Consider the following 17,072-nt stretch of genomic DNA (forward strand, 5'->3'; position numbering starts at 1 on the left):
GAAGAGAGAGTCAGAGAGAACGGGATGAGAGAGAGAAATAGAAAGAAACAGGGGCATGGAGAGAGAGAAAGAGAGAGAATGAGAAAGAGAGAGTGATATGGAGAGAGAGAGAGAGAGAGAGAGAGAGAGAGAGAGAGAGAGACAGAGAGACATGGAGAGAGAGGCCATAGCCTGTGCTGACAGGAATGCCTGCAGTCTGGGCCCTGTTTCCACCTTGGCCTTCTACACACAGAGCCCCATTGTACCCTGCAGCAACCACACGCTATGCTGGGGCTCTCTGGAATCTGGGCCTGGGTTTCTCCTTCTAGCTCTCTATCTTTCTCTCTCTATCTCTCTCTTTACCTCCTCTCCCCCTCTCTCACTCACTCTCTTTGAGGCGTTCACTTCAATACTTGTTTGTTTTTTTCAAAGAATTTCTTCTTTTTTGTGTAGTTAAGTTATGTAGTATGTATTATTATGTACTGTATGTGTTCTGGTCAACAGGATTTCTGGTCTACATCCCGGGATAACAAACGATTTCAAATGATTAGTGTGTTATGAAATACAGTACAAGAAGGCACAGGGTAGGATTGAGCTGTTACTGTACACATGAGATTGTTGTTGAAGCTGGTCTTCTTTGAAGGACTATTTGAAGGACTCCACGATGGCTGTAAACAAGGCCCTTGAGGCCACGTTTCGTGTTAGGAGCCAAGCTATAGTGCAGGGTGTACAGAGCACCCCCGCCATCTTCTCTCATGGACACACAGTCATCCAACTTCTGAACTTCCACTCATGTAGAATAAAGAGTACAATATCAGCTAGCTTGCTACAGCATTTGAGGGTAACCCACTTGCTTAATTCACCTATTCACTACTGGGAGCTATGCATTCATCTATGAAGACCAGATCCAGTTATTCCATGGTGTGCTGGGTAAATGAGTGGAGGGTTGTGGGTTTAAGTCCTCACATGTTGTCGTATGTATTCTACAGATGCTTTCTACTGCTCTGTCTACTGTAGCTGTCCTGCCGGTCTCTTACCGGTCTTAAAAACCTGTTGACATTTATGTTCGCCGTGTGGTTCAGGAGCTGTACTGTTGGCTTAGAAACACATGGAATGTTCATTTGTTCCTCCAGGAACAATGATGCGAGTGAACTTCCTGTGGATAAGCCATTAGCTCGAGGCTAAGCTCAGACTGCAGCTGTAATGCTCTGTTTCCTTGCTTCAGCTCCCACACACACACACACACACACACACACACACACACATACACCCAAACACATACACACACACACACACACACACACAAGCACACATGCAGACAAACACACACATGCACACACAAACACACATCTTAGCAACTCAGCCCTGATTTAACAGGAAAGCCGGGCCACGCGGAGGTGATTAGTGGCCTTGGTCGACTCAGGACTGATGATCTGCAGCCCAAGGGACGCCCTGGATAGGCCCTGCCACCCTCCACAACACCCTCCACAACACCCTGGATAGGCCCTGCCACCCTCCACAACACCCTGGATAGGCCCTGCCACCCTCCACAACACCCTGGATAGGCCCTGCCACCCTCCACAACACCCTGGATAGGCCCTGCCACCCTCCACAACACCCTGGATAGGCCCTGCCACCCTCCACAACACCCTGGATAGGCCCTGCCACCCTCCACAACACCCTCCACAACACCCTGGATAGGCCCTGCCACCCTCCACAACACCCTGGATAGGCCCTGCCACCCTCCACAACACCCTGGATAGGCCCTGCCACCCTCCACAACACCCTCCACAACACCCTGGATAGGCCCTGCCACCCTCCACAACACCCTGGATAGGCCCTGCCACCCTCCACAACACCCTGGATAGGCCCTGCCACCCTCCACAACACCCTGGATAGGCCCTGCCACCCTCCACAACACCCTCCACAACACCCTGGATAGGCCCTGCCACCCTCCACAACACCCTCCACAACACCCTGGATAGGCCCTGCCACCCTCGACAACACCATGGATAGGCCCTGCCACCCTCCACAACACCCTGGATAGGCCCTGCCACCCTCCACAACACCATGGAGTCTGTGTGGTGCTGCACACAGACTCTGGTTTAGGACCACTGTTCTCATGATTGGAAAAAATCTTATCTTAACCGGACCACAGTCAATCAGACAGGGTTGTTTTTCTCCCCAGAACTGTGACCTGAGGTACACCGGACAGGGGCCACCCTGTCCGGGGCAGTGGAAGGGGAGAGGGGATGGGGAGTGGGGTGGTGGAGAGCGGGAGAAGGCCATGTTGACTCAATGCAAACAGTGTAGGTCTCACTCCTCTCGGCTCCATGTTGAAACATCCCATTCTGTTCAAACACATCACACTTTAACTGTTGGGGGTGTGGGGATGGGGTGAGGGTTGTGTTCTCCCCTGTCTGCTAAATATGCCTTACTTTTCCAAATGGCAGGAATTTATCATGGTAAAAACCTCTGCTTGAGTAAGAGAGAGAGAGAGAGAGAGAGAGAGAGAGAGAGAGAGAGAGAGAGAGAGAGAGAGAGAGAGAGAGAGATAGAGAGAGAGAGAGAACAACAATTGATTGAGGGAGGTTGAGAGAAAAGAAAGAAAGAAAGAAAGAGGAAGGGTAAAAGAAAAGGGAGAGCCAAGAAAAGTGTGATGAAGGTTGGACCAGTAGCAGTGCGACTTCTCCAACAAAGCCCTGTGTTTGACAGACAGGTGGTTAGATAGTGGGTGTGGACGGGCAGAGTGGGAGGTCCTTCCCCTGGCTCACTCTCGGTCCCACTAGACTAAATCTGTCATAATGGCTGTCTGGCAGCTCTGGGCGGAGTGGCCTTGAACAGCACGCTTCCACCAGGCACAGGAAATTCCACCTATGGGCTCACCCAGTCCTAATGCCCTGCACCTGCAACAACACACTCCACTCTGCAACACTGACTGTCGTCCCGCAAGAGCCAGGTGTGTGTGCAAGAACGCACACACAGTGACTCAATGGAGACCCAGTTCCAGACCCAGACATAGAGAGAGAAAGATAGAAAGAAAGAAAATAGAAAAATAGAAAGCCTGAATGTCAGCCACCCTGAGCCTGTACAGTGGACCATCTACCATGTCATGTTTTCCGGTGAGAATATGATCCAGACTGGACCATACATAATTCAATTTCCCAACCGTGATAGAACTGGGCCAGCCTGAATCCTCAACATGACTTTACCAGCTTGTGAGGTATCCACTGTGGTTCCGATCTCTGCACTGCTGTCTGGTTGTGCTCCGTGCTGTGGTCCAGGAGGTCCAGCTGGGGCTCCCACACCTGTCTGGGTTCAGTGCCTCAGGCGGGAGAGAGATGGGAATGACTCCAGCATCTTTGTCCCTTATCTTTGAGTAGAGAGCAGTCCGTGAGAATAAGAGGCAAAGGGCAGGTTTTTGGGGGCAGAGAGGGAGGAAGTGTGGTGTGTGTGAGGGGGGGGGGGGCAGCTGGGGATAAGGCGGGACTATGGACAGGAAGGTGAGTTGTAGGGAAGGTGAGAGGCAGGTCTTCCCAGTGTTGGGGCAGTCTGGTTAATGGTGAGATAAGTCAATAGTGGTAGAAGGAGGACTTACGTCACTCTCAACGTCACTGAGGGGGGCCAGGAAGACAGGGGGCAACACCTTGAGACCCCCCCGCCAAACTCTCTCTTACACACACACATAAGCTCACACACACACACACACAGACGCACACAGACGTTAAGGGTTGTTAGTGTGTCTCTCCTGTCCGGGGTTGTGCACACACTGGGGTCATTGTCACCATTATTGAGTTCACCACTCAGGAGTTCTGTCCAAACAAGGTTGTCAAGATTGTGTTAAAGAGGATAGTAACGGAAATGTCCGCGTGCATGTGGAAGACACATTGTGTGTGTGTCTATGTGCGCATGCTTGCATGTGTGTGTGTTACAGATGTTACAAGGACAGTCTGTGTCATTTCTCTTGTCATTTCATTATGACTGTGCTGTTTGTGATAAGTGGTTGACTTATCACTATAGCAGCAATGTGCAAATGTAAGATAGTCTGACCTCTCTTTCTGGCCACACACAGAGCACGCTCACACGCTGCTACCTTACACACGCTGCTACCTACAGACTGTCGCTATGGATACACATATGGTCTCACCAAAGATAGAGACATCTTGTGTTGACTAAAATTCGAGTTGGAAGCTGTAACTTTGCATGTTGACTCTAGGCAGCCGTTTGTCTCCCTAAATAAGAGAACATGGTCTAGTCTGGTCTGGACTGGTCTGGTCTGGTCAGTAGTAGCGGGGAGTACACTCTCCAGATATTACTTTCTGCTTCATTCCCAGCTCTCTGACAGAGCTGCACAACTGGGTCAGTGTGTGTGTATGCATGTGTATGCATGTGTGTGTGTGTGCGTGTGTGTGTGTATGTGTGTGTGTGCGTGTGTGCGTGTGTGTATGTGTGTATGTGTCTGACAGAAAGCAGAGTAATGGCTTCTCTCCTCATCTCTACTTCCTCACTATCAGGCCCATGCAGACCTCCAGTGTGTTTGGAACATACCACAGAACCACGCTCCACGCTCCAGACGGTGTTTACGTTGAGGCAACCAGAGATCTGCTTGTGACCTCCAACCCTGAACTCAGCGGTGACACTCGCATCTGGACAACACATCTGCCTTCTGCTCCTGTACATGAGTGTGTGTGTGTATTATTTTGGATGTGCGCATTCGTGTGTTATTGCGTGCGTGTGTTTTTAGTGTGCGTGCGTGTTTGAGCGTGCATGTGTGTACCAGTGTGTGTAATGGTGTGCGCGTCTCCATATCTATTCCCAGACTCTGTTTGGTGTTGACGTTTGCAGCCAAGCTGGCCAGGTTCAGAGCCTCGCCTGAACCTTGAAAGCCAGAAAGGCGTGGACGTTTACGAACCTGAACTTGTGCAGATGAAAGGCCTCCAGAACTGCTGACTAGTACCAAACTTTCCTTCATAGGCTCTGATTATCCTGAAGCCCGATCAAACATATTCTGTTCCTTGTCCACAGGAGAGAGAGAGAAGGGATAGAGAGAGACAGAAAGAGAGAGAAAGAAAGAGAAAGAGAGAGACATAAAGAGAGTGTGAAGTTACAGAGGCGTTTCCCTCCCTATTTCCATGTTGGAAACCACTGGAAATAAGGCTGACGGTGAAGTCTGATGAAATGAGCACATTTCGAGATCGAAGAACTGTCAGAATGGAGGAGGGTCGCTAACACATGCTGTTTCAATCAAGCCCAGACGCCGGGCTGACAGGAGATCAGCAGTTCCAGTCCCTGACGGGGATTTGCTGAGTCTGAGCACAGTTTAGGGTTAAGAGATCAAAGAAAAAGTTCTGAAACCACCCTTTAGATATACAATCAAGACTGTCTGTTCTCACACACACACACAGCACAGTCAGTTCTGTCTCCACCAACATTATTGACACCTTAATGGTGAGCTGGGCCTGGGAATTGGAGGCTAGGTGAAGCTTAACTTGCCCTATGTTTTCTCTATCCAGGGTGACTGTAGATAGAGGACTGGGTGGAGAACTGACCTGCCTATACCAGGCCTGGGAGCTGGACTAGGCCTGGGGGCTAGACTAGGCCTGGGGGCTAGACTAGGCCTGGGGGCTAGACTAGGCCTGGGGGCTAGACTAGGCCTGGGGGCTGGACTAGGCCTGGGGGCTAGACTAGGCCTGGGGACTAGACTAGGCCTGGGGGCTGGACTAGGCCTGGGGGCTGGACTAGGCCTGGGGGCTAGACTAGACCTGAAGTGGACCTATCTACATAAGTAGGCCACATGCTTTAAGCCTCACATACGGTAATGCCTTGAGGCCTCAAATACCTTTTCCAAGATGTAAGGGATCCGTTAGGTCTCTTAATTAGCCTGGACAAACACACTTCTGACTACTGCTCTCTCTGTGACCAGGCAGGCGTTAAGGAGAGGACAGTGTGCCTGGATGTGTGTGTGTACTGTATGTGTTTACGTGTGTGTGCACTTGTGTGTGTGTGTGTGTGTGTGTGTGTGAATGGCTCCATTAACAGGCTGTTAGGTCACAGCAACACCAGTTCCTAGGTGTGACCCACCCAGCAGGGCAGGAGCAGACAGAATCCCTCTGTAGGCCCACACCAACAGAAACTGGCTGTGAGGTCACACGTACAACCGTATCACTGTGCATTCATATGAATGTTCAAAAAGACAGAAAAAGTCAGTCAGGTAGCCAACCAGCAATGGCCAGATAGCAAGTCTACTGGGAGTTAACCAATCTGTTTGGCTTTTTAGCAGGCCAGCAAGTATGTCTGTCCATCGAATCTTCATCAAATGCTAACCAGTTAGTCGGTTAATCAGTCTGTCAGGCAGCTAACCAATCAGTCAGGTAGCCAGTAATTCAGTCAAGTAGCTAGCCGGTCAGGGAAGCAGCATGTATACAGTATAGGACTACACTGTCACTGTGTGTATGTGCTCTGCTGTGAGCAGCTTTATGTAGCGCTGCTGAAAGGTTGGTCTGTGAGCCGCTCAAACGGCACAGCCTACATCCATTGGACCACCTCCTCACCACACACTGACCACCTCCTCACCACACACTGTGGCCCCTCTCCCCTCCATGAGGTACACACAACTCAGCTAGCTGAAAAATCAGCTCGATCTTTTTCTGCTGTTTTCACGAAATTGTAAGTACAGTTTTGCATAAACTTTATGGAATGTGCAAAATATGAAACCAAAAATGTAATGAATTAAACATGAGCTTGCAGGGTAAACAGTGGTCAGTTTTTAGGAGGAGTGAATGGTATGTTTCTGACCGTTTGGTAAACAAACTACAGAACACCTGAATGCAGAGCGGAGCACGCCGAGATCAGACGACAGGAAGGGAAAAGCCACATGAATCTGGACCGCTGGCTTCTGAAAAGGTGAAGAAAAATATTAGGGTTTATTTGAAACTTGGCAGAAGGTTGAGTAAAATTGTGCAAGATGGCGAGCTGTCACGCTAGCACCTGTCTGTAGAGTGTTGATGATGGAGCGCCACAGTTTCAGTGGTTTTAGTCCACCTTCGTTTACCTTGGCTGGAAATGAGAGAAATACACTCCATTAGTCGACTGTTCAAAGGTTTTACAGGAAAGCAATTAGTCGAGGAATTTGACCACTTGCAAAGCGATGGGGTGGGGGGGGAGGGGGGTGACATTCCTTTTTACCTCGTTGACACTTGTAACTGTTGGCCTGAGAAATAGGCACGGCAGTTGTTTGGTTTCCTGATTTCCTCTACTCTCTAAAAACAAGGGAGGAATAGAGGAAGGGTAATGGACTCCATTCCATACCCCAGTCGCTCCTGAGACATCATTATGGACTGAGTTCTAGTTCCAACCCCTGATTAGTACAGACTGGTCTGGCTTATGAACTTAGATTACACCAGTCTGGGTTCCTAACCCTATGCGAAAGGACAGCACCTAAAAGCACACGTTGGGTATTTAATCCAACATCTCGCTTACATTATGGAGCATGAAGACCACACACCTTACCTCCACCACCAGCTTCTACAGCCCCATCAGAAACACCAGGAGGATGGCAGAACACTAACAGTGTGTGTGTGTGGGGGGGGAGGGTCTATATATGGAACATTGTCTTTTAAACCAGGGGCCGCACACACATGTGGAGGTCTGCTGTCATCACCACAGAGATAGACTCAGATGGTGCGAAGGTGTGTGTGTGTGTGTGTAAGAGATGATTGTCTGCTGTTTGTTGAAAGAAGCCCAGCAGTGTGTGGCCTCCTTCTGAAGGGTTTCCAGCCTAAACACTTTTGCCAGCCAAGGCTTCTAATAGACACGCCAGCTATCCACTCAGTGGGTCTGGGTTAGTTAGCAGCAATGAGTCCAGTGGGTCTGGGTTAGTTAGCAGCAATGTGTCCAGTGGGGCTAATTAGCCAGCCTCCCCTTGCACAAACTCACACCTCCAAGATGACCTTGTGACATAGTGCGTCTCAAGCCTTGTCAGTTTGGCCTTGCATTTATAAAATGGAAAATTATAATTCTGTGGTAAAATATGGGCACTTTGCATCTGTGAATCGTGAAATAACTGTCAACTCATTAAGTCATGCTAAACTACAGTATGTGACTGGTTACATCTACAGAAGGAGGAGGGGAAAGGAGATGCAGTAAGCATGCAAGCCTCCACTGGCCCTCTGTTAAACCCACGGATATATGACTGATATTCCTGTCCTTCTAACAATAACCCCACTATGTCTGAAGTGACCCTCTCTCTCTCTCTCTCTCTCTCTCTCTCTCTCTCTCTCTCTCTGTCTCTTTCTCTCTCTCTTACATACACACACACGCACACATTCTACCTCACACACACACATATTTAATCTTCCTATCTGTCACAAACTCACACATGCAACTTCTTTCCTACTCCACAACAGGCACACACATCCCCCAGTGTGGTTGGTGAGAGGTATTTCAGCCCACTGTTGATTTACACTGAAATGTGGAATCCTGGAATCCTCTCCATGACGTCAGGAGTTCCAGACCTGAGTGACCTTGTCTTCGCCTTGTGGTGTCAGTCTGCTTCCGGAAGCTCCGTCTAAAATGAGCCTGGCTCAGTCATATTCTGCTGTGAAACATCAACAAGAAGTCGTCACTGCCTGCCTGCCTGCCTGCCTGTTAGCCCACTGTTGATACGAGCAGCCTATGTTTTACATCTGATCTATGTGGGAGATCAGCCCTGTTTAATACAAGGCTGTGGGGGGCCAGGATTACTTCACAAACACACATACACACATTTTGTTCAAGCCTGACCCAACCCCACACACAGTCGTTTGTAAGTCTTGGCCAAGGAGTGAGATCACCCAGACAGTCCCAAGTACACACACACACACCGGAAAATAACTGCATCATCCAGCCTAATACTAAGTCACAATAAGCTGCCAGTCTTTGACGCTGTGGGGAAATGCTCTGAAGGCTCTCACCAGGAGTCTGTGTTGACAGACATGGAACATTAATCTCACTCCCTCCCACCCACCCAGACAGCCAGGTCTGTCCCTGAGGTGTTCCTACTGTCCTGTACTGCCTGGCCTCTAAACCAGTCTGACTCTCTCTAAACCAGTCTGACTCTCTCTAAACCAGTCTGACTATCTATAAACCAGCCTGACTCGCTCTAAACCTGCCTGACTCTCTCTAAACCAGTCTGACTATCTCTAAACCAGCCTGACTCTCTAAACCAGTCTGACTATCTCTAAACCAGCCTGACTCTCTAAACCAGTCTGACTATCTCTAAACCAGCATGACTCTCTCTAAACCAGCCTGACTCTTTAAACCAGCTTGGGTCTCTCGAAACCAGCCTGACTCTTTAAACCAGCCTGACTCTCTCTAAACCAGCCTGACTCTCTCTAAACCAGCCTGACCCTCTCTAAACTAGCCAGGCCCTCTCTACGCCTTCTCACTGCTAGAGGGAAAGAAGATTCCCATATAAGGCAAGGCTTCCTCTGGAGGAGCGGTGTGTCTGCTGGCGAGGCCTCACATTCCTCCTCATGCTCCCTCGCTTTCTCTGGGAGGCGCACATTTCCAATTGGCTGGCTGGAGAGTGAGGGAATTGAGCAGGGCAGCCTTTCATTGGGGGGGGGGGGGGGGGGGGTTTGGGGGAGAAGTCTGGGTCTTCGAAAAAATATACAAACCAACTGTCTAGCCGCTTTCCTGAAGAACTGGGGTTGGTGTACTGTGTGTCTGGAGTTTGACGAGGTAAAGTGAACCTCAGCAGGAATGTGACACACCTGGGCTTTCATGTCTCACGCAGACTAACCCTGATTAGCTGTGTGAACACAGCTAGGACAGGAACGCTGCCAACACAGGATTCTGACTGCTGTGGACAGAGTGTGGTTTTATTTAATTTAGACCTGACACTCACTCACAAACACACACACACAAACACACTTGTTTACAGTACATGGTGCACATATCTGGCCTGATCTTTGATGTTGTGGAGGTGCTGGCGCTGCTTGTGGTGCCTTAGCTTGGATGAGTACAGTATGTTCTCTGTGGTAGGTTCACCTGAACTTGGAGGATAGGTACTGAGAACAGAACTGTACCAGTGTGTGTTCATAATCACACGCACGCACACAAACACACACACACACGAACACACAAATATATACCTACAGACATATACTGTATGTTCATCCTATGGCTATAGACACCTGAGCAAATAGTGTGTAGGTGTGAGTGTGTAAGTGTGTGTGTGTGTGTGTGTGTGTGAGGTGGCAACGACGAGGAAGGTGAGCAGAGGTGAAGCTCACAACACAGCCTCTGTTGACACAGGGCAAAGCAGAGTCAGGAAAGCATTTCTTTCTGTGTGTGACTGATCCCCGCTCTCAGACAGGGGGGTGGGGGGTGGCAGAGTGGAGCGGAGGTGGGGGGGGTCCACGGAGAGGCCGGAGGAGGAAACTAGGAAAGAATGTCGAGAATGTGCGTATTTGTCCAGGACGGACTCCATTCAGCCAGCTGCACGTCACCGCGGGGCTGGGGGTATAAATGCAGGCTGAGCTCCCAGACTCGGACACACAACACCTCTCCTCCCTCAGAAGAGAGCAGACTCCTACTGAAGCTAACCTCTAGCTTGGACCGACGACCAGACCGACGCTCTGACAGAGACAACCGAGAACGACAGGAGCGACTCGACCCGACAAGGAAGCCGCATCCACATTCCGACCTTCTGAAGGAAGAGCCTTTAAGACAATTAAAAAGACCCAGAGACATTTCTTTTGTGACACTTTGAAACTTTCAAAAGAAGAAAAGCAAGCCAGCGAAAATGTCTTGTGGAATGAGCAACATGATGGTGATGTCCTGCGTGTGGCTGGCTCTGTGCTACCTGGTAAGAATAACACTCTTTCCTCTGGAACACTCACTTACATGGCCAGCAGACAGATATCCATCAGTGTTGACTAGCAACACACCCTGCTTATGGGAACTCTTGAGTGTGCGTGGGCTTTGACGACAACGCATGACAGCATGTGTGTGTCTGTGTCTGTGCTTGTGTGGCACCGATCTCCTAGTGGGTGTGATGTTGTGACCATGTGGAGCCGAAACTGACCAGGAATTTCTCTGTCTGTCCCCCTTCCTCCAGGCTGCTGCCCAGGAGTGCCCTGCCCAGTGCAGTTGCCCCAACGTACCCCCCCAGTGCCCCCCAGGGGTGAGCACAGTCCTGGATGGATGTGGCTGCTGCAGGGTGTGTGCTAAGCAGCTGGGAGAGCTGTGTACCGACAGGGACATGTGCGACCCCCACAGAGGACTGGACTGTGACTTTGGCTCCCCGGTCAACCGCAGGATCGGAGTCTGCACTGGTGAGTCACAGCTCTCAGGATAGCCTTCTACGACGCTGGCAGGGGGCTTGATTCTAGTACCGAGGCTGGGGTTGTGTTCTAGATTGTTGAGTTTGTCGAAAGTTCGAGAATGTCGAGTTAATATCTAAAGCTAATATCCTTACTTTAAAACATTGTAATGTTGCTTGAACACAAGACCTGACCTCTCGTTCCCTCCCTCCAGCTAAGGAAGGAGCCACCTGTGTGTTTGGTGGGATGGTCTACAAGAGCGGCGAGTCCTTCCAGAGCAGCTGCAAGTACCAGTGCACATGCCTAGATGGCGCCGTGGGCTGTGTGCCTCTGTGCAGCATGGACATCCGTCTGCCCAGCCCCGACTGCCCCATGCCCCGCAGGGTGAAGGTGCCAGGGAAGTGCTGTGAGGAGTGGGTGTGCGACGCCCCCTTCAGGCAGACCTTCGTTGGTTCCGCTCTCGCCGGTGAGCCTCGTACCTGAGCCTGTTTACTGGAACACACGTTTTACTCATTCAGAGTAGGAAACATATTAAGTGTTACAATACAAGTTGTCAATACAGTGACAATGAACACAAACAAAAATTTAATTTCCAGTCAGCTTAGCCACGATACTCTTGACACTTCCTGTTTCCATGTTGGCTTCCTGTGTGGCCCCCCAGTCTGACCCTCTCCCCCTCCTTCCTCTCCCCCATCAGCGTACCGCGAGGAGGAGACCTATGGTCCCGACCCATCCATGATGAGGGAGAACTGCCTGGTCCAGACCACTGAGTGGAGTGCATGCTCCAAGATCTGCGGCCTCGGCATCTCCACTCGTGTTACCAATGACAACCGGGAATGCCGTCTGGAGAAGCAGAGCCGCCTTTGCATGGTCCGACCCTGCGAGTCCCACATGGAGCAGAGCATCAGGGTACGTGGAGACACTGGACCACACACACACACACACCCATACACACACACAGAGACACACATTCCCACACCTGCTCCAGTATACACAAAGGCGGCCTGTTGATTCATGTCTCCCCTCCTTCCTCCTCCAGAAAGGGAAGAAGTGCATCCGAACCCCTCGGGTCTCCAAACCCATGAAGTTCGAGATCTCGGGCTGCACCACCACCAAGTCCTACCGGCCCAAGTTCTGCGGCGTGTGCACGGACGGGCGCTGCTGCACGGCCCACAGAACCACCACCCTGCCCATGGAGTTCAAGTGCCCCGACGGCCAGGTGATGAAGAAGCACATGATGTTCATCAAGTCCTGCGCCTGCCACTACAACTGCCCTGGAGAGAACGACGTGTTTGAGTCCATGTACTACAAGAAGATGATAGGGGACATGGCATGAAGAACTGAGGAGAGCTTGGAAGGCCCCCCACCACGCAGACCCTCCCCAACCCCAACCTAGACTTCTAACTTGAATCTCCCTGAAACAGATATCCATCTCATCTTACACAGCACAACGTTTTTTTTTTCTTCTTCCGTTTTTCTTTGTGCCATACTTTCATGGCTTGTATTTTCAATGTTTGTGTGTGTGTGTGTGTGTGTGTGAGAGAGAGAAAGAGCGATTGAGAGAGGAAGAGAGATGAAAGAGAGAGAGCGAAGAAGAGGTGAGCGACAATGGCTCAGTTGCTCTACAGAGAATCCTGCACTAATAGCTGTACGCTGACAAACTATGTCTTAGCAAGATGGCCGTCCCCTCCATCCGCCCTCCTCCCTTCGGAGGACCCCACAGTCCTCACACAAGGCCGTTGTCCAACTCCCAGACCCTATCGTGTGAGTGGTTAAAGGTAACTGTAATGACCCCACCCACCAGGGTTCTGGGTGAATGTGTGCCTGTGTGAGTCACTGCCCCCCCCCCCCCTTCCTAACCCCCCTCCAGACACAGAGCATAGTGAGCATGCTTTCAGGGTTTGCAACAGCACTGAGAAAAGACCGTCCTGTTTGTTTGACTAACCGATCTCAGTTGGAGTCGGTATTTGTGTCAAAAAACTAAGACTGGATGATTTGAAGTTTCATTCCTTTATTTTGTATTAGCAATGCTGTAAATTTTGTATCATTTTGTACAGTTGTTTAAGTTAATTTAAAAGTTTAAGTGTTTTTTGTTGATTGTTATTTTCTGCTTCAAAGTTTATGAATAGCTTATCTGTTCCTGTAACAAAATTTGTATTATTTTATTGAGAAGTGTGACCAAAAGATCACATGTTTTACCTTTTATAGTTTTAATAAAATATTATATTTTTTATACAAACACAGCCTTGCTTTCATCTTTTAAACTCTCTTATTTATAGCTAACAAAAACGAATCATGTTGTGTTGAAATGTCCTCTGACAGACTGTTCTCTGGTTCACATGAACACAGCATCTAATCTTAGACCATTATGTTACCTTCATTATTGTACAGATTAATCCAGATTATACAGGAGAGGAATTAGTTCATGACAGTATTAATTGCATGGAATATCTTAGCATTACCTAGAGACAATGAGACAAGGAATAAACACTAGACCAAACTCTCATAGTTTAAACATGACTCTTTGGAAGAAAACCAGAATGATCTCATCATGGCCTGGTTGTCCTAAACACAGATAGAACACTGTCCGTACAAGAATAAACAGTGAGGTCATGGATTCATCGTCCTCCTGTTGGAGAGGCTCAGCCATCACTAAACGGGCTGGCCTTACAGGAGCAAGGTCCAGGAGCGTGGACACACAAGCAGGTCCCACATCAGGGTTATATAAGAGCTGTTCCACAGGCTGGGGTCTCACAGAGTACAACACCTAACAGTGTACCAGAGTTCACAGTCATAAACACATTCCAAGCTGGAGTCCAGTTGAAGAAGCCTTCCTAGCCTTGGAGGGTGGACCTGTCCTAGACTACACTGCTACTCACGGCGAGGCCTTACAGAATTAAAACAACCAAACCACTTTGTATTAAAAGATTGTTTTTATTCACAATAGAAGTGTAACAAATATAGTTTATTAAAAATTTGATGCTCATTATGTAATATCATTTAATCCATAGTCCATTTTTATATAAATGTAGAATATGGCCATATTTGCCATAATGGTATATATTTACATTTTAATAACAAGAAAACAAATTAACACGAAAAACAAACAAATATTATATAACAATTCCTCATATAATTAAAATAGCATATAAATGAAAATAAAACTATGTGCAATGGAATGATTATCAGCAATATTTGTACAGTTAACCTGTCTGAGGTTTTTCACAAATCCATTATTTAATTAATAAACAACAAATCTACCAATAGAAAGGCATTGTAATTCAAGATCTTCAACACAATATCCATGAAACCACAAAAGTTCGATTTTTGGGGAAATGATGAACACTGTTGTTGTCTAAGTTCTGTAAGTTCAAACTAACACGTCCAACAGGAAAAACAAAACAAGGTTCTGGTTCGTGTTTGTTTCATAATGACGTTTCTCTGACTCACTATGTTAGAAAAAGTGCTTCTCCCTAAAAACCTGCGTGAGAGGAAGTCGGAAATGGCGGCGCAGAGTCAAACGCCATTTGGGCTCAGGGGTGTTTGTGAACAGACTGGAGATGCAGCGATGCCATATCTACAGTGTCACACTGTAAGGGTGATACCTTTCCTGCGAGCACAAAACTCTGCGTGACTAAACAGATGGCAGCGAAGGATTGAGGCGCGCAGTGAAGATAGAGACCAGGTGGTCTCACTAGAGAGACTACAGAGAGGAGATGAGCTCAGGACAGAAGAGCAGGGGAACACTAAAGGCATAGAGCCGAGGAGGAAGACTGAAGACAAATATAGAAGACATGAGAAAGAAAACAGAAGAGAGAATCGTAAAGAAAGTTCCTATATTAAACTGGTGTCAGAGAAACCGTGTCCTGTGTTCCTGTCCAAACACCTGTCTACTTGTCTACTACCCTTCCTATCCAGGCCTCTACGGGGAACAGCTCCCTCCCTCTGTGAAACAAGGACACTACAGGATTGTTTGGTATCGCATTTCGAGTCTGAGTTTATGATGCGTGCGCATGGGTGAGAGAGTAAGTGTGTACGTACGCGGGCATGAGAGTGTGTGTGTGTGTTGAAGTGTGTGTGCGCGTGTGTGCATCAGTGCGTGAATGCTAGTAAGTTTCTGTCAGTGTATCAGCGCACCGCCCAGTCATCTCGTTACTGCATGTCGACGCCAGGTGTACCTGCCCCCCCCCCCCCGACCCTGACGTGTCCTCTGCTGCAGCCTTCCACTGCGGAACTGCATTTTGTGCTTTCCAAGTGATAGGAACTACTAAGAATGCTAACAGAAGACCTATACAGAATCATCACTTCACATTACACTGGTACATTCATATGTTGAATTCCTCCCATGAGATTGGCTCCCAGATACAGGCTTGGCCTCACCCCCTCTGCCCGCCCCCCCCCCCCCCCCCCCCTCTCTCCGTTACAACTCCACTAAACAGCCCCGGTGGCCTGATCTTTTTCAATCTTCCTAAGAATACAACAGAATAAATTAACAATTACTATCTATTACACGTCATCACGCAAATTACTGCCACTACCACCTCAAAGTAAACAAAAAACGAAAACAGAAGAGAAACTAACAGACAGGAAACACACTGGAGCGTGTTTGTCGATAGCAAGCCGCCATGTAGATACATGTGGTGGGTAAAGAGAGTGCTCTCATAGAGACACACGGCTGATCACTGAATGGCATGTCGATAAAGAAGGCTAGCTCTATAGGACTCACATAGACACACGCGCACACGCACACATACACACACACACGCACATCCCACTTATTACAGGGAAACAACTGAAATAGATGGTGCTACGCTTTGGTGGTGAACGAGGTGTGATTTGCTTCTTCTTCAGAAGGTACAGTGCTTCGGGGACCAGGTGGGGCTGGACGAGCTCCAACACACACACACGCACACGCACACGCACACACACACACACACATGCTGCCTCTCAGCCCAGCCTGCAGACATAGCTCTGTCCACGAGAGGGCAGTGTGGGGTGGGAGATAAGCAGGTGGAGCTCCAGTAGTGAGACACTATGAACCCTGTAGTGGGTTTTTGGGAAGGGCGAATCCTACAGACTGTTCTGGACAGAAAAGGCACTATTTAAGACTGGACTGCTGTCAGCTACCGCTAAGACCCCGCTGGACTGTCTCGTGGGACCACACTGCACTTAGATGAAGCACGGCTAGATTACATTGTGTCGGTTCACCCACCATTCATTCGGCCATGGTTTACCCACCGCACAAGCACACACAGGAGCATGCACACACTGACACACAGGGCAGAGGAGTTGGGGTGGTCAGCATGCAGACTGCTGGGTCGAATGCTGAGCCGAGGGCTGCTGTGCACTGGACCAGCAAGGTGGAGTTCAGTGCAGCAAGGTGGAGTTCAGTGCTCTCACCACCGGATGAGAGCACTGAACTCCAGTGCTCTCACCCCTATGACCCCATGACCCCTGACCCTGAACCCCCCCCCCCCCCCCATAGGGGTCATAGGGGTCTACTCCAGAAGGTTGGGCCTCTCTGTGTTCTCCTTTATGACAGGGAGAGGGTGGGCCTCTGTGTTGAACACCCAATGATCAAACGGCAGGTGGTCATCGTCAGAGAACAAAAGGAACAGGTACCTGAGAGAGAGAGAGAGAGAGAGAGAGAGAGAGAGAGAGAGAGAGAGAGAGAGAGAGGAATGGGGGGAGATTGAGGTAGAGGGAGATGGAGGTAGAGAGGGAGATGTTACATTTAGCCTTTCAACAACTCTTTTATGTGCTTGATATACGTAAGGTATTTCATCT

At 49.1% G+C, this 17,072-nt stretch overlaps 2 protein-coding genes across 2 annotated transcripts in view; one reads left to right on the forward strand and one right to left on the reverse strand.

The window, feature by feature from the left end:
* Positions 1–10,504: 10,504 nt before the first annotated feature.
* On the forward strand, positions 10,505–13,516 carry ccn2a (cellular communication network factor 2a). Its single transcript, XM_062467097.1, has 5 exons — positions 10,505–10,828; positions 11,081–11,297; positions 11,500–11,751; positions 11,983–12,194; positions 12,325–13,516. Exons 1-5 carry the CDS (start codon positions 10,766–10,768, stop codon positions 12,619–12,621), a joined length of 1,041 nt encoding a protein of 346 aa, XP_062323081.1. The 5' UTR covers positions 10,505–10,765; the 3' UTR covers positions 12,622–13,516.
* A 716-nt stretch (positions 13,517–14,232) lies between these two features.
* man1a1 (mannosidase, alpha, class 1A, member 1) overlaps positions 14,233–17,072 on the reverse strand; it is a 37,458-nt gene continuing 34,618 nt past the window's right edge. The window contains exon 10 of the mRNA XM_062467096.1: positions 14,233–16,907. Within this exon, the coding sequence (XP_062323080.1) occupies positions 16,784–16,907 (124 nt within the window). The 3' untranslated portion in view covers positions 14,233–16,783. The remainder of the gene's footprint in view (positions 16,908–17,072) is intronic.

The sequence above is a fragment of the Osmerus eperlanus genome, chromosome 8 (assembly GCF_963692335.1).
Source record: "Osmerus eperlanus chromosome 8, fOsmEpe2.1, whole genome shotgun sequence".
In the NCBI taxonomy this organism is placed as follows: domain Eukaryota; kingdom Metazoa; phylum Chordata; class Actinopteri; order Osmeriformes; family Osmeridae; genus Osmerus; species Osmerus eperlanus.

What these genes read in the sequence shown, in the direction of transcription:
- ccn2a (XM_062467097.1), top strand. Translation starts at nt 10,766, where the DNA reads ATGTCTTGTGGAATGAGCAACATGATGGTGATGTCCTGCGTGTGGCTG. An exon ending in GGCTGGCTCTGTGCTACCTG is followed by an intron (nt 10,829 to 11,080) that starts GTAAGAATAACA and finishes CCCTTCCTCCAG; the next exon opens with GCTGCTGCCCAGGAGTGCCC. An exon ending in CAGGATCGGAGTCTGCACTG is followed by an intron (nt 11,298 to 11,499) that starts GTGAGTCACAGC and finishes CCCTCCCTCCAG; the next exon opens with CTAAGGAAGGAGCCACCTGT.